Source organism: Conger conger, chromosome 11 (genome assembly GCF_963514075.1).
Source record: "Conger conger chromosome 11, fConCon1.1, whole genome shotgun sequence".
In the NCBI taxonomy this organism is placed as follows: domain Eukaryota; kingdom Metazoa; phylum Chordata; class Actinopteri; order Anguilliformes; family Congridae; genus Conger; species Conger conger.
In genome coordinates, this window is record NC_083770.1 from 48,780,601 (window position 1) to 48,795,593 (window position 14,993).

The window sequence follows — 14,993 nt, forward strand, 5'->3', positions numbered from 1 at the left end:
AGAACTACATTTTTAATACAGTACAACTTTCAGAACGGCCCCTCAATTTCCGGAACGTTAACTGGAACGATTGGTTTGAATGTCCCTCATTCCAGTTTAACCTTGTGACAATCTACAACCTTTTTAGATTGTGTAAACGGTCTCAACCGTGGCAATGCTGTGAAAACATCTTGAAAGTAACACCTATTGGTTTAATTTCAACCCCAATTTGGCGGAACTGAGTTTATATTAATTAGCAGCTAAATATAAAGCTGCGTATACACTGTGAGATTTTTGCCACGATTCTGACGTCGCAGACAAAATTTCCAAATCACAGAAGAATCTTTCATCGTGAGCCACAATCGGCCGTCTCGGAACTCTCGGTGGGACATATTCGCAGACGGCCAATTTAGTGAATCTTTAGTGAAGCGTCGGAGCCCCCCTGGTCTCCAACGGAAGACTGGCAGTGTCAGATATTTCAGGCCAAAATCGTGCAGTGTGACAGCTGCTACAACCACAGACAACTGGAAATAGTGCAACAATTCCTGGGAACATGATTTAAAAGAAAATACTTTTCTTTGTTAAAGACTTGGTTCTATAGAGTAATTGTAAACCCCTTTCATTTGGAAAAGGTTTTTAGTTTTTGCGCAATCAGCTATGCAAATGAGTTGGTTGGCAACTGACAGTGTGTAGCAACTTATGGCCGCCCACACTGGAAATACAGCGACAATTGCAGGGAACATGATTTCACATGGTAACAATTTATAGTTTTTGAGTAATCAGCTACAGTATGCAAATGAGCTGGTTGGCAGCTGACTATTTCAATGTATGGCCGCCACTCACTGGAAATACAGCAGCAATTGCTGGGAACTGACAGTGTAAAGCGATTTATGCTAGGCCTACATCATAGTAACTAGTCAAGTAGTAAGCTAGTTGCTTGCTGATTTTTATAAATGGTATAATTAAAGTATTTAAACAATGGTAATTCTGTAAGAAAGCACAGAAAACGTGCTAACTATGTTCTAATTATTTAACGTTACGCGGCAGCTTTTATTTTGACGAAAACTCACAGGAAGTTTAGACCGGAAGTTCTGTACAGGAAGTGTAATTGTTGTTAGCTTCACGGAGCTGATTCGGCTCATCCGCTGTGGTGAAGGAAAACACTAAACGTAACTTATTTTTTGTTTGAAAACAACACGAAATTATTTTAATACTATCTTAACCATCTTAACGTTTCGACCCAGAGCCTTTCTCTCTTGTTCCTGGACGTTGTTGTGAACTCATCTTGCTCTTCAGCGAGCAAAACTGACAATCTGCATACTGGCCAGGTAAGTTACCGTTGCTCTGTTTACAATGGTTGATCGAGTTTGTACATCGAATTATTTCCTTGTAGCTGACAGAAACTTGAACGGTGGATTTAACGGTGCACTATTTGCGGATTTTGCAACGTTGCCTGTATTTATTTGGACGCTCTTCAACAGAACTGGCTAGCTTACTTTAAACACCAACATTTTGGGAAATATGGGCAACCCCAGCGTTATGGATGTGACATCTCAAACAAAATCCTCAGGAACATGATCCCTCTAACATGATAAAAATGTTTAATTCATATCATCATCGCATCACTTGGCTGAGGGGATGTGACAAATAACTGAATTAAAATAGGTTAAAATGATAATTCTTCATGTTTTCATCTTTGGATGTTTTCGTCTTCTGCCTGATGGACTTGATTGGCATGAAATCTGTAAATATGCTGCTGTTAAGAACTGTGTTACAGACGGGGTTGTGCACTCACAATTTTGTGTTCACGCAATATTTGACTGGCATAATATGATAACACCTGGTCTATTTTACAATAGGCGACTGGTACAAATGCCTATACAGGTCTCTGTACAATTATACATATTTTTATGTAATGGTAAACTTTGCCAATGTATTTTATATGGCATGGGACAATTGTGGTGGTGAGATTTTAACATGGTCCATTTTGCTGAAAGCAGTGAATTTTTGTTTTAAATTTCCGATGGATAAATAGCCTATTGGTAATGTATCGCCTTATTTATTTTCATGTAGATACCCCAAAGTAGTGGAAAGCGATGTTCAGTTTGCCGGTAGTTTGAATTTGTATGCCAACGAATAAACGCCGATGAAGCAATGCCGTACAATAAGCCATAACTCAACCAACAGCTAGGCTACCTGCTCCATCAATTATTTGAGAACAATTCTACTGTAGCATTCAATTCCCTGTGGTGCTTGCATTTTCAACGCCCTGAAATGGCCAGATTGCTTGCTAGAACTACTGTAGCTTGTCGATTGCTAGTTTTGAATAATGCAATAATACGCCTGGTGGTGATCGCGCATTTATTTTAAACGGAGCTTACCATTTTAGCTCCAGAAAAAAATTATCGGTTATCGGTTAGCAATTTTTTTGTAGCTGACTGTGTAATTTAAAATGAAGCTGATTGTGCTGTCCTGTTCCTCCCTGGTTTATTTCCTGCAGTGAGTGTTGAGAAGGTCCGCCCCCTGCATTAACCCGTCTGGACGATCAGGGATGCCAAAGAAACCCAGACGCTTAATCTCCGCCTCAGCGGGAGGAAACCGTGGGAAGGTCGCCATGGTGCAGGAGGAGGAGTCTTCTGACGCTCAAAAAGTCTGTCCAGCTGTGCAATACGGTATGTGTGTGTACCTTCTGCAACTGTTGTGAGTGAACCCCTCTGAGCCCTTGTGAGCCTGTAACATTGTGCCCAGTGTTTGCTGTCCCAGAATCTGATGGTGGTAACATTACATTACATTACATTATTGGCATTTGGCAGACGCTCTTATCCAGAGCGACGTACAGTTGATTAGGCTAAGCAGGAGACAATCCTCCCCTGGAGCAATGCGGGGTTAAGGGCCTTGCTCAAGGGCCCAACGGCTGTGCGGATCTTATTGTGGCTACACCAGGATTAGAACCACTGACCTTGTGTGTCCCAGTCATTTACCTTAACCACTACGCTACAGGCCGCCCTACCTACCAGTGCCGAATGTAACCAATACTACACACAGTTAATTTAAAAAAAAAAAAAATAAAAAAAATAAAAATAAAAAAAAAATAAAAAAAAAATTTAAGTAATTTATTCTTGTTATTAAGTATAGGTATTCACAAATTCAGTCTGATTGTGTATGTAAAATGACTTTCAATAATTGCATGCCAAACAGCTACAGAACATACTGTAGGTCAAACGAGGTACGATTCTCAAAGTATCCTTGTCCAAGAACAAGTTCACGTGGTAAGCACAGGCCACGTCAGTAGAGTTATGGTGTGGCACATCTTACCTGGAAATGTGGCATGATTACGGTGTGTTAAGGTTAGGAGCTACAACATCAAGATAAAGATGCACGTGAAAGTGGAAACCTGATTGGAAGTTTAGAAAAAAGTTTTTGCTCATTGCCTGTAATGGGTCCTTAACATTACTAAGATCAGAATGGTCTCGGTTTCCTCAGAAGAGGTTGGCTCACAGCACATTTAATGTATGAAGAAACAACACCTGCCATGAGTGAGCAGTTTTTAAAGCCTCTTTGAAGAGAAGTTTTACATCCAAGAGACATGATGCGGGTTTCATACGGGAGACAGACTTTAATGTAATGTCCCGAAATGATACAGGCTCAAAGGCATTCAGAAAGACAGTCGTATTGCGGTAGTCATGTTTCGTAGTTTTGTGGGCCTCGGTGGGAAGGATTCCCACATACAAAGTGTCTTTTCTTGTCTTCATAATGATCATGTGGTGATTATCAATGCTGCACTTTAATCGATTTTGTGAATTTCCTCTGTAGGTCCGTTCTCGTGTTTATCCTGTGGCAGGCGCTACAAGTACAAATCTCGGTATGACAAACACAGGAGACGGTGTGCTGACGATGTGGGCGGAGTCGTGAGCAAGGAGATTAAGATGGAGGCCAGGGAGTCCTCTGTGGCTAAAAGCCACAACGGTGATGGCGGACATCTTCCCCCAAGCCTTGGCTGCCATCTGGATAAGCGTCGTGGGCACAATGGTGAGACAATGTAGGAGAAGAACTTTGTCTGTTGCAAAAAAGCTTTTATATCTCCTTTAAAAAAATGCTTTATTTTTTATAATGATAATTTTTATATCCATTTGCAAAGATTATTCTTTTATGCATCTTCTACTCCTTATACTTTTGCAAACAGTTTATATGTTTTTATACAGAAGACTCTTCATATATTATCTAAAAGAAGATTGTAGTGATTATACGAATGTGCAATTTAAAGGATCATGTTCGAGAGATTGGAACTTGGTGCAGGTTAATAGTTGAACCTTCCAGTTTTTGCTTGCTAAGAGTTGAAAACGCACCTTCTGTGCATGACGGAAAAATATCGAGACACTGTATATAAGAAAGTGTCTATACATGTAGAGCTTCAGAGAGTCTTGTAAGTACTCTCTCGTTCCGTTCTCTGTTTGCAAGCTGAATAAAAGTCTTAGGAGTGAACACAATGCTGCGACTCTTTGATCAGAAACGGACTCTTCGCCTGTGGGTACAGAGGGGCGGGGACACAGCAGGTCAGAATGAGGGGACCACGCTCACTGCAGGGGTCACGTTTTCAGGCCCTGCCGCCCCGCAGCCTGGAGAGCCCCCCCTCATCCCTGTCCCCGAGGATGGGTCCCGCAATAACCGCTCCCGGGAGGTGGAACCTGAGGCCAGCAGCTCGTGGGATGCCAAGGAGGAACCGGGCGATGATGGCGTGCCCACTCCCGTCAAGTGTCAAGGTGACCTATTAAACGCGCTCTCGTGTTTTCACAGTCTTCCAGCTCTCCTATTCTCCAGCAGGTTTCTGTTAGGCGGAAGTGATGAAAATAGCTGGACCTAGCTACTCATTTGCGACACGCGTTGTGTGGTATTGCCTTGTTTCTATGATGATTTGTGTGGGTGATTTATGAGTGCCGCGTGTGGACTTTGTCCTTTTCCCCTGCAGGTCCGTTCACGTGCGTCTCCTGTGGAAAGCTGTACCAGTACAAGTCCCAGTATGACAGGCACCTGAAGAAGGGGTGTGGCGATGGTGTGGGCGGAGACTTGAGCAGCTGCCCAATGGCCAGGTCTTCTCATCTGAGCCAGGAGATTAAGATGGAGGCCAGGGAGTCCTCTGTGGACAGAAGACTCAACGGTGATGGCGGACACCTTCCCCCAAGCCTTGGTACGCGCCCTGAGCCAGGTGTGGGTGAGACAACAGAAAGGAAGCCCATTGGACGCATAAAGAGACTGCTTTGGGGCCTTAACCTGACTTACTTTGTTCAATGGTTTTTTCTGTGTTCTATGTTGAGCAGCTGCCTTTTAAAAACAGCGACTTAAACAGTGTTTTTTTTCCCGGTGTGCTACCTTTTTTCAACCAATTAAGACTATTAAAACAAAGGAACTGATGTTGATGGATGAATGATTGAAACACTTGAAGAAAACGCTGGAATGTCTGTATGTCCCCTGAGCGTTACCCTCTATCCTCGTAGGCCCTGATGACGGGGGAGGGGTGAAGAGGAGGAAGCTGGAGCGTGTGCTTGGAGACCAAGCCGTGTGTGGAACTTTAGCCACCTCTTCTTCCGCCAAGAGTCTTGAGCCCCACACCAGTGAGCGGGAAGCACGCCTTCCGTCTTTTACATTTCATGTCCTGTGTTTTCAACGAGGACTTTCCTCACACTTGCCCATCGCCATACTTATCTGTGCTGTTCCACTTTCTGTTTTTCTCCCCACTTGCAGATTCTTTGTCGCTGATCCAGATCAGCAACGTGAAGTCCCTGGTCACGTCTCAAGGTGAGTTCCTGCCGATGACAGGTAAAGCAGCAAGGGAGGATGGCTGTGGAACTGATAGCCAGGAACAGGCCCATATGTGCTCCATGAGTTAATAATTATCAGCAGGTATTGGATGTTAATCTGTGGAATAATGTGGAAGGAATGTATTACTGGAATGTGCATTACCATCGGTCGCAGAAGCTCTTATCCAGAGCGACGTGCAGCACCTGAGAATACAGGAATACAGTCTCCCCACAAAGACAGAGAGAGACCCGTTTATAACAAAGAAGTGTAATATTAACCAAACAAACAGTTTGTACTGTCGCAGAAGTGAACGCCTATATCAGAGTTTGAAAGCAGTTTTATTGCTAAAGTCTGCTTGCCTCGTTCCCCCGTCAGATGAGGTGGGGACATCCACAGAGAAGGGGAGGGAACCGGAGGGTGCTGACCCCTCTTCAGCATCCAGAGGCCAGGATGGGGCCTTCCGTCCCCAGGCACGGGGAGACGGCAAACGGAGGAAGGTTAATAAACTCAAAGGTATGGGATGTGCCAACATTTCTGAAATGCCAGTTAAGAGAACCGGGACATTTTTTTATTAAGATATTTTTTTGGCCTTTTCAGCTTTATTGGACAGTATAGTATAGAGAGACAGGAAGAATGGGAGCGAGAGAGAGAGGGAAAGACATGCGACAAATGTCTGACGGTCGGATTCGAACCGCTGACGTCGCGGCTCGCAATGAGCATGCGGTCAGTGCTCTACAGGCTGCGCCACCGAGACACCCAACAAAGACATTTTTTAACTGATGATGGAACCGTTGGCATGGAATTTATCAACCTTTTTTCTACACTCAGCAATGCATTTTGGCCAGAAAGTGTTCAAGAAATGCCAGTCATCTCTCCTTGTGTTGATAACCACCAAGCGTTTTGTTATTTAGTCCCTGCTAAGTGCTGACCCCCTTAATTCTAAAGCCAATGATGTATGTACACTCAGTGAGCACTTTATTAGGTATTCATTAGACTTCTGCTGTCTTCTGTTGCTGTAGCCTATCCACTTAGAGTTATGATGCGTTGTGTGTTCAGAGATGCTCTTCTGCACACCACTGCTGTAATGTGTGGTTATTTGCGTTACTGTAACCTCCCTGTCAGCTTTTACCAGCCTGGCCCTTCTCCTCTGACCTCTCTCATTACAGACGCAGCCAGAGATTTCTGCCCACAGAACTGCTGCTCACTGGATGTTTTACATTATTCGCACCATTCTCTGCAAATTCTAGAGACTGTTCTAGAGGTGTGACAATCCCAGGAGATCAGCAGTTTCTGAGATACTCATTTCCACCCTGTCTGGCATCGACAATCATTCTATGGTCAAAGTCACTTAGATCACATTTCTGAACACAGCTGAACCTCTTGACCATATCTGCATCTGAGAGCCACATGAATTAATTGTGTGATTCCAAATCTAAATTGTGGCAAATCAGAGGCAAATCAAGACATAATGAGGCTTTGTCCCAAACATTATGGAGTGCACTGTACCTCTTGGTTTTTCCTCTTGTTTTTCTCCCCACAGATAATCTAAGGTGGCGGTCCTGGGTCCGCAGATGCCTCGGAAACCGCTCACGTGTAGCGCAGAAATGGCTAAACCCAGGTAGGCATATTAGTGTATGTGGAGATCAACAATATAGATGTTTCAAGAGCATAGCTCATGGACTAACATTAGCATTGTGCTTTAATGTCAAGTACATGTTGTGAATATGTTTAGTGGTTACATGATCATAATGAAAGAATTCAGCACATTTTAATGCTTCCCATTGAATGCAGTTTATGACATAGATTACTGTACTGCCTGCATGCCAACACATTCAGATGTCTGAGACAACTTTCCAGGGACACGCAGTGTGAGGGAGCTTCATTGCAGCACTAGACTGTGTACTGGTGCAGCACTAGAGTGTGTACTGGTGCAGCACTAGAGTGTGTACTGGTGCAGCACTAGACTGTGTGCTGGTGCAGCACTAGAGTGTGTACTGGTGCAGCACTAGACTGTGTGCTGGTGCAGCACTAGAGTGTGTACTGGTGCAGCACTAGAGTGTACTGGTGCAGCACTAGAGTGTGTACTGGTGCAGCACTAGAGTGTGTACTGGTGCAGCACTAGAGTGTACTGGTGCAGCACTAGAGAGTGTACTGGTGCAGCACTAGAGTGTGTACTGGTGCAGCACTAGAGTGTGTACTGGTGCAGCACTAGTGTGTGTACTGGTGCAGCACTAGAGTGTGTACTGGTGCAGCACTAGAGTGTGTACTGGTGCAGCACTAGAGTGTGTACTGGTGCAGCACTAGAGTGTGTACTGGTGCAGCACTAGAGTGTGTACTGGTGCAGCACTAGAGTGTAGTGGTGCAGCACTAGAGTGTGTACTGGTGCAGCACTAGAGTGTGTACTGGTGCAGCACTAGTGTGTGTACTGGTGCAGCACTAGAGTGTGTACTGGTGCAGCACTAGAGTGTGTACTGGTGCAGCACTAGAGTGTGTACTGGTGCAGCACTAGAGTGTGTACTGGTGCAAGAAATGAATATAAGTGGCTGTTGTACTGTTGTGCGCAGTGTTGTCCATTAGCTACCTTGCTACTGGATAACATGTTGTTGTCATTATGCCCATATCATTGCGCCTAAGTAATCAAATTGATGTGCTCCATGCCATAAAGGGTAATTTTGTCCACAGGCATTGAGGTTTATAGAATGCAAGAGACTAGTTTCTGTGCATTTTACTGTGAAGCTCAGCAGTCCTTAGCCTTTTTAAAGACAGTTGTTCAGTTTTTGTTCTTTTGGTTTGTCTCTCGGGCAGAAGTGTGGTAGTCTATTCTGGCGCAATAACATGGTGTTCTTTAAAGTTATGTAAATGGTTATGTAAATTTATGTAGCACTTTTATCCAAAGCGCTTGGCTGCCATGCAAGGCACCAACCAGCTCGTTAATTGGGGGTTTGGTATCTTGCTCAGGGACACTTCAACACACCGAGGGCGAGAACCCTTTAAGTGCCAGACGACTGCTCTAACCGCCTGAGCCAATGAGACGACTGCTCTTACCATCTGAGCTAATGTCGCCCCGAACACATGTAGTGCATTTGCTTCGTCTCAGGGGGAAGGTGCATAGTATGCTTTAGAGTGATGTAGTGTGTTTGTCTCTCAGGGGGAAGAGAGATGGAGCGTGTTTGTCTCAGGGGGAAGGTGCATAATGTGCTTTAGGGTGATGTAGTGTGTTTGCTTCCTCTCTCTGGGGGAAGAGTGATGTAGCGTGTTTGTCTCTTAGGGGGAAGAGAGATTTAGCATGTTTGTCCCTCAGGGGGAAGAGTGATGTTGGGTGTTTGTCTCTCTGCGGGAAGGTGCATAATGTGCTTTAGAGTGATGTAGCGTGTTCGCTTCCTCTCTCAGGGGGAAGGTGCGCGGTGTGCTTTAGAGTGATGTAGCGCCTTTGCTTCGTCTCTCAGGGGGAAGACGGGCGCTCTGTCTGCTGTGCGGGATGCGGTTCAGTCGGAAAGCGTCTCTGGACCAGCACATGGGCTCAGCCCACTATGAGAGCTTCCAGTACCGCTGCTGCAGCTGCGACCTCAGCTTCAAGGCCTGGACCTGCCTCTGCAGACACGTGCTCCAAACGCACTACGGTGAGAAACCAGGCCTTTGTGTTCGTGTATATATGGATTATTGTCTATCAACCAGACAAATGGGATACACGTTGATGGTCTGCAGGGACAGCTGATGTTGCTAATATTCACTCTATGCAGATAAAGTGGGTTAAGCTCCGCAGAGTGACAGAACGTTAGTCCACGCTTCAGATTCAGATTCAGAAGCGTTGTTATTTATATTAGAGTGCCACTCTTAGTCCGATATTGATATTGTTCATTGACGTGTGTTTGCAGTGAAAATTCAAAGAAGCCCAAAGACGAGTGAAATCGAAAAGGCCAAGAAGTGCATTCTCAAAGCCAAGGACAAGGACAAGGGCATCGCAGAGGCCAAGTTCATCCACAATGTAAAAGGTTAATTTACTGTTCTTTTCATCATCGTGACTTGATATAGTTTTTTGTGTTCTTCAGAATATGTTTCTCTCAGCGGGGGGTCACCTGTGACCTTAACTCGTCGCTCTGGATAAGAGCGTCTGCTAAATGCCACGTAATGTAATGTAATGTAATGTAAAAACTGCTGCACAATTTGGGGCGACATTGTCTCAGGCGGTAAGAGCAGTCGTCTCATTGGCTCAGGCGGTAAGAGCAGTCGTCTCATTGGCTCAGGCGGTTAGAGCAGTTGTCTGGCAGTTGGAGGGTTGCCGGTTCGATCCCGCCCTGGGTGTGTTGAAGTGTCCCTGAGCAAAGCCGTCTAACCCCCCAATTGCTCCTGACGAGCTGGTTGGTGCCTTGCATGGCAGCCAATTGCCGTTGGTGTGTGAGTGTGTGTATGAATGGGTGAGAAGCAGTAATTGTACAGCGCTTTGGATAAAGGTGCCATATATATATTCCAACCATTTACTATTTACAATCTGAAATCTCTCCTCATATGTATTCTCATCTTTGTCATTGTTGATGGCCTCCTTCTCCAACCTGAGGGGAAAAGGCCTGCACTGGTGGAAGTAAGCGGCCCTCGTGTTTATTTATGTTCCTCTTATTCCCTGACAGATGCCTCCACTGATGTCGGACTCCTCGGGCGACTAGTCAATGATGCACCCAGACCGAACTCAGAGATGTGCTTATTTGCCGTAAAGGACATACAGAAGGGTGAGGCGATCGTGTTCAGCCAGGGCGGAGCTGATCTTCCGAGGTGCACCTCCACGCAGGTAACCGTTTTCTGAAGCTGAGCAGTGGGGTGCGCTCGTTGAAGCTGTTCAGCTAGTATAACTAATATTTGTTCTTGTACTTCTGCAAATTGTGCCGGTCAAATATTTGGCTTCTTATTCCCTACAGTTGTAGAGCTCCTAACAGACAGGATCATTAATGACATTCTGTGGACAGGCTGTACATGGTTCTGTGGAATAAACTGTAGATTAAAATCTCCTGTTTTACCACAGAGCAAGACGACACAAACGCTGAGGACATACTCAAAGAAAGAGGTAAGGAGTCTTATTATTTACTGATAAAGCATTTTAAAAAGATAAAACTCCCAAACACGACTATTTGTTCTCCACCTGTTTGTAAGAAGCAGTCATAGCCTAGCAGCCGTTGTTTCTGAAGGGAGCAGTGGTTTAGATGCTCTCTATGGCAGGGATTCTGCCATCACAGGGAATCCTTTGCGGGGTTTGATAGTGGGGGTCTGCAATGCCTTTCTTCCAAGAAGAGCATCCACTATTCTGATGTTATGTCATTTTGCATTTCAAGATGATTCGCCATCGTTTGTAATGAAAAAAGTGATCAAACAACCATGTGATGAAAATATCCCACTCTTATTTGCAGTATTGCTTTAATTCAGACAGATTGGCAGGTTTTTGAACATGAACTGCTCATTTCAGGTCCACAGCTTCTTTATTGGGTTCAGTTCAGAACTAGGCCACTCCAAAACTTTACTTTCCCTACTTTTCAGCCATTCAAGTGTGGAATTGCTTTTGTTTTTTGGACTTCCTGCATAACCGAATTAAACTTCAGGTTCAGCTCACGGTTGCCGCTGGCTTGGTGTGTCCGGACCTTTAGATCGATTAGGTCAGTTTGAGCACAGCCAAACTGAACGTTTTTCATTAAAGAAATTACATTAAATGTGTTTGACAAAGTTCTCTTTGTCTCTTTGTGACATATGCAATTATAGGGGAAATCGGGAAGGGTTTTTCATGGCACTCTACAACGTCCACTGTTCAACACATTTTAAAAATGTTTTTTTCCAATTGCAGGCAGCTGTACGGTCTGTTCTCCCTGGACAGAAAGTGGCTGGGGACGAAAGTGCGTCTCTCTCGCTCGCCCAGAGAGCCGAGGAGCTGGACGTAGAGAGGAGAGAGGCCCAGATAAAGCTCTCTGCCGCGGAAGAGCGGCGTCACACGGCCGACATCGTGTCCGCGCAGTCCGATTTACAGAAGCAGGTGCTCCAGCTCATGGCAGCCAATCAGAAGCTGGCGGAGGAGCTGAGCGCGACGCGAACCCCGCCCGCGCCAGAGGCCCCTCGGCCGGCCTCGACCCCGCCCACAAACAGCCTGCCCAACCGGGTGAACAAGCAGCATCCCGACATGGCCATCCCGGAGCTGAAGGCGGAGCGCGAGCTGAAGATCAGCCAGCTGTCGGCGGGACGCTCCGATCGCTACGGCTGCTACCTGTTCCAGGCCGCGGTCGGGACGAGGACGTACCACGCGTGGTGCTGCAACACGAACTGGAGCGGCGTGGGCGGGAAGTGGGGGCTGCCGCGCAACCTGCAGGAGTACCTGCTCAACACCTTGGCGGAGAAGTTTCCGGGCTTCGGTTACCGAGAGACGCGGGTGTTCATCGACCGGATCAACGAACTGCTGAGGAAGCCCAGAAAATTCCTTTACGTTTGAGGATATTTGAATATTTAAGGACACGGCCAAGGCTGTGCTGGTTTTTTTTTTTAAACTCAGCCCACCGTTTTGTAATGCTTATGTCTTTACAAAGTGCTAATTATTAAATATATATTTTTATATATAGAGTTTTGCTAAACTTGCATTTTAACAAGCTATTCATTTTTCTTAATTTGATCATGAATGCATTTTTGTTTTATCTCTGAATAACTTAACCCTTTGAAGCCGATTGACGCAATTTGCGTCAAAATACACTGCCTTTGTTCTCCGTCGAGTAACTCCATTCTTTCTGAACATAGGATCACTTTCTCCTGATGTTATGCATGGAATACTTCCTAATCTCAATTATCGGCTCTTTCGTCACCACCGGTACTAAATGCTGAGACTGCAATTCAGTTGTAATTCATTAGACATATGCCTCTGAAATAAACATAATCAGTAGAACTTAAAGACATACTGGTCACACTTTACAATAAGGTTCCTGAATTGGCATTGCTTAATGTAGTTGGGAATTAATATTGTGAGCATGGATTAATGATGGACAAATACATTAATTAAGCATGAAATTTGCTTTTCATTAGTTCATGTATTTGTTAACAACTAATAAACGTATTTGTACATAAATATTTATACAATAGCAAACCATCGGATTAATTTATAATTAATTGACCATTAACAAATACACTCGCCAAGCACTTCATTAGGAACATTATTACTTTATTACACCTACTTATTCATGCGATTATCTAATCAGCCAATTGTGTGGCAGCTGTGCAATGCATACAATCATGTAGATACGGGTCAGGAGCTTCAGTTCATGTTCACATCAACCATCAGAATGGCGAAAAGTAACTGACCATGGAATGATTGCTGTTGGTAGATAGATAGATAGATACTTTATTCATCCCGAGGGAAATTTTAGGCATTCAGTAGCTTATATATACACATATATACAAACATATCTCACACACATAAAGATCAAAAGTAAAAAAAATCAGAAATAAGGTGCTATGGTAATAAAAATAAGGTGCTATGTTAAATTAAATAAATGTGCAATCAAATAAATGTGCAATCGTGGTCGTGCAAAAAGTACAAAGTAAACAGTACACAGCGTGATGTGGTGGAAGGAGCAGAAAGAGACTCATGGTGAAAAGTCCAGTTATCTCCTCCCGTTTTGTGTATTGTATAAATGAATGGCCCGTGGAACAAAGGACCTTCTTGACCTGTCTGTTGAGCATGTCAGAGACAGGAGTCTGCGGCTGAAGATGCTCTTCTGTCGGTTTAGTGTGTTACATAGTGGGTGGCGGTCATTGTCCATGATTGCCAGCATCCTGTTCAGTGTCCTTTTCTCTGCTGTTGATGTTGTTAAGCACTCCAGCTCCATTCCAACTACAGAGCCAGCTTTCCTTACCAGCCTTTCCAGTCGCCCAGCGTCCCTTTTCCTAATGCTGCCTCCCCAGCACACAATGGCATAAGAAAGGACACTGGCGATGACAGACTGGTAAAACATCCAGAGGAGCTTACTGCAGACATTGAAAGACCGCAGCCTCCTGAGGAAGTAGAGCCGACTCTGCCCTTTCCTGTAGAGTGCTTCAGTGTTGGCTGACCAGTCCAGTTTATTGTACACACCCCTAGGTATCTGTATGTGCTGACCACCTCCAAATTGACCCCTTCAATTGCATATGGTTGACATTGCACCACTGGACAAAATCATCCACCAGGTTCCTGTACTCATCCTCCTGCCCATCCCTGATACACGCCACTATTGCAGTGTCTTCTGAAAACTTCTGCATGTGGCATGACTCTGAGTTGTGCCTGAAGTCAGACGTATACAGGGTGAACAGGACCGGTGAAAGCACAGTCCCCTGTGGTGCTCCGGTGCTGCTGACCACCTGCTCTGAGAAACAGTCCTTCAGCCTGACAAACTGTGTTCTCTCCGTCAGGTAGTCTGTAATCCAGGATACCAGGTGAGTGTCTACCCCCATCTGCACAAACTTGTCTCTCAGTCTGGCAGGCTGGATGGTGTTGAAGGTGCTGGAGAAGTCAAAGAACATGATTCTCACAGCACCTTTCCCCTTGTCCAGATGAGAGTGGGTCCTGTGCAGCAGGTAGATTATGGCGTCTTCCACGCCCACCTTCTCCTGGTATGCAAACTGGAGCGGGTGGAGTGCGTGGCGGACCTGGGGTCTGAGGATGTTGAGTAACAGTCGCTCCATGGTCTTCATCATGTGTGATGTTAGAGCGATTGGCCTGTAGTCATTGAGCTGGCTGGGGTGTGGTTTATTTGGGACTGGGATGAGACAAGATGTCTTCCACATTGCTGGTACTGTCGTGTCTAGGAAACGACAGAGTCCAAATCTTCAATTTGTCGAAAAATATCTTTGCGAGGGAAAAGACGTGTCCTTGACAGTTTGGTCTACACAGTTCAAGACGCCCCCCCCCCCCCCCCCCCCCTCTGCCAGCTGGCTGCTGTGTAATTCTAGCACAATTTAGCAGTTAATCAGTTTGAAACTATGCAGGGTACATATCATACTTTAATACAGATATATTGATAAACTTTTAGCACACATCTTCGAGAGTTTTGGAGGAACCAGCCTGCTCACTAAGGTGGAGTCTGATTTTGACTTGTGATTGTTTATCATGCTTTTAGGAGGGAGATCTTTTGTTCTGTGAATTTTCCCCTACAATACCTTTCCCAGTCAGAGGCTCAGGTTGAAGACATACTGCAAAGGCTCCCCCAGCATGGGGGAGGGGTACA

The 14,993-nt window shown here is 45.1% G+C and overlaps 1 protein-coding gene across 3 annotated transcripts; it reads left to right on the forward strand.

Moving 5' to 3' along the window:
* Nucleotides 1-1,083: 1,083 nt before the first annotated feature.
* LOC133140730 (uncharacterized) lies at nt 1,084-13,300 on the forward strand. 3 transcript variants are annotated; one of them, XM_061260883.1, is made up of 14 exons: nt 1,084-1,307; nt 2,480-2,651; nt 3,793-4,008; nt 4,487-4,739; nt 4,946-5,182; nt 5,472-5,588; nt 5,719-5,772; nt 6,151-6,288; nt 7,316-7,393; nt 9,222-9,395; nt 9,651-9,767; nt 10,401-10,558; nt 10,790-10,831; nt 11,600-13,300. In XM_061260883.1, the coding sequence occupies exons 3-14, from the start codon at nt 3,949-3,951 to the stop codon at nt 12,233-12,235; spliced, it is 2,064 nt and encodes a 687-aa protein (XP_061116867.1). In that variant the 5' UTR covers nt 1,084-1,307; nt 2,480-2,651; nt 3,793-3,948; the 3' UTR covers nt 12,236-13,300. The 3 variants fall into 3 exon arrangements, with proteins under 3 accessions (XP_061116867.1, XP_061116865.1, XP_061116866.1); XM_061260881.1 differs by having other exon boundaries at nt 4,578-4,739; XM_061260882.1 differs by having other exon boundaries at nt 4,578-4,739; nt 4,946-5,164.
* The last annotated feature ends 1,693 nt before the right edge of the window (nt 13,301-14,993 follow it).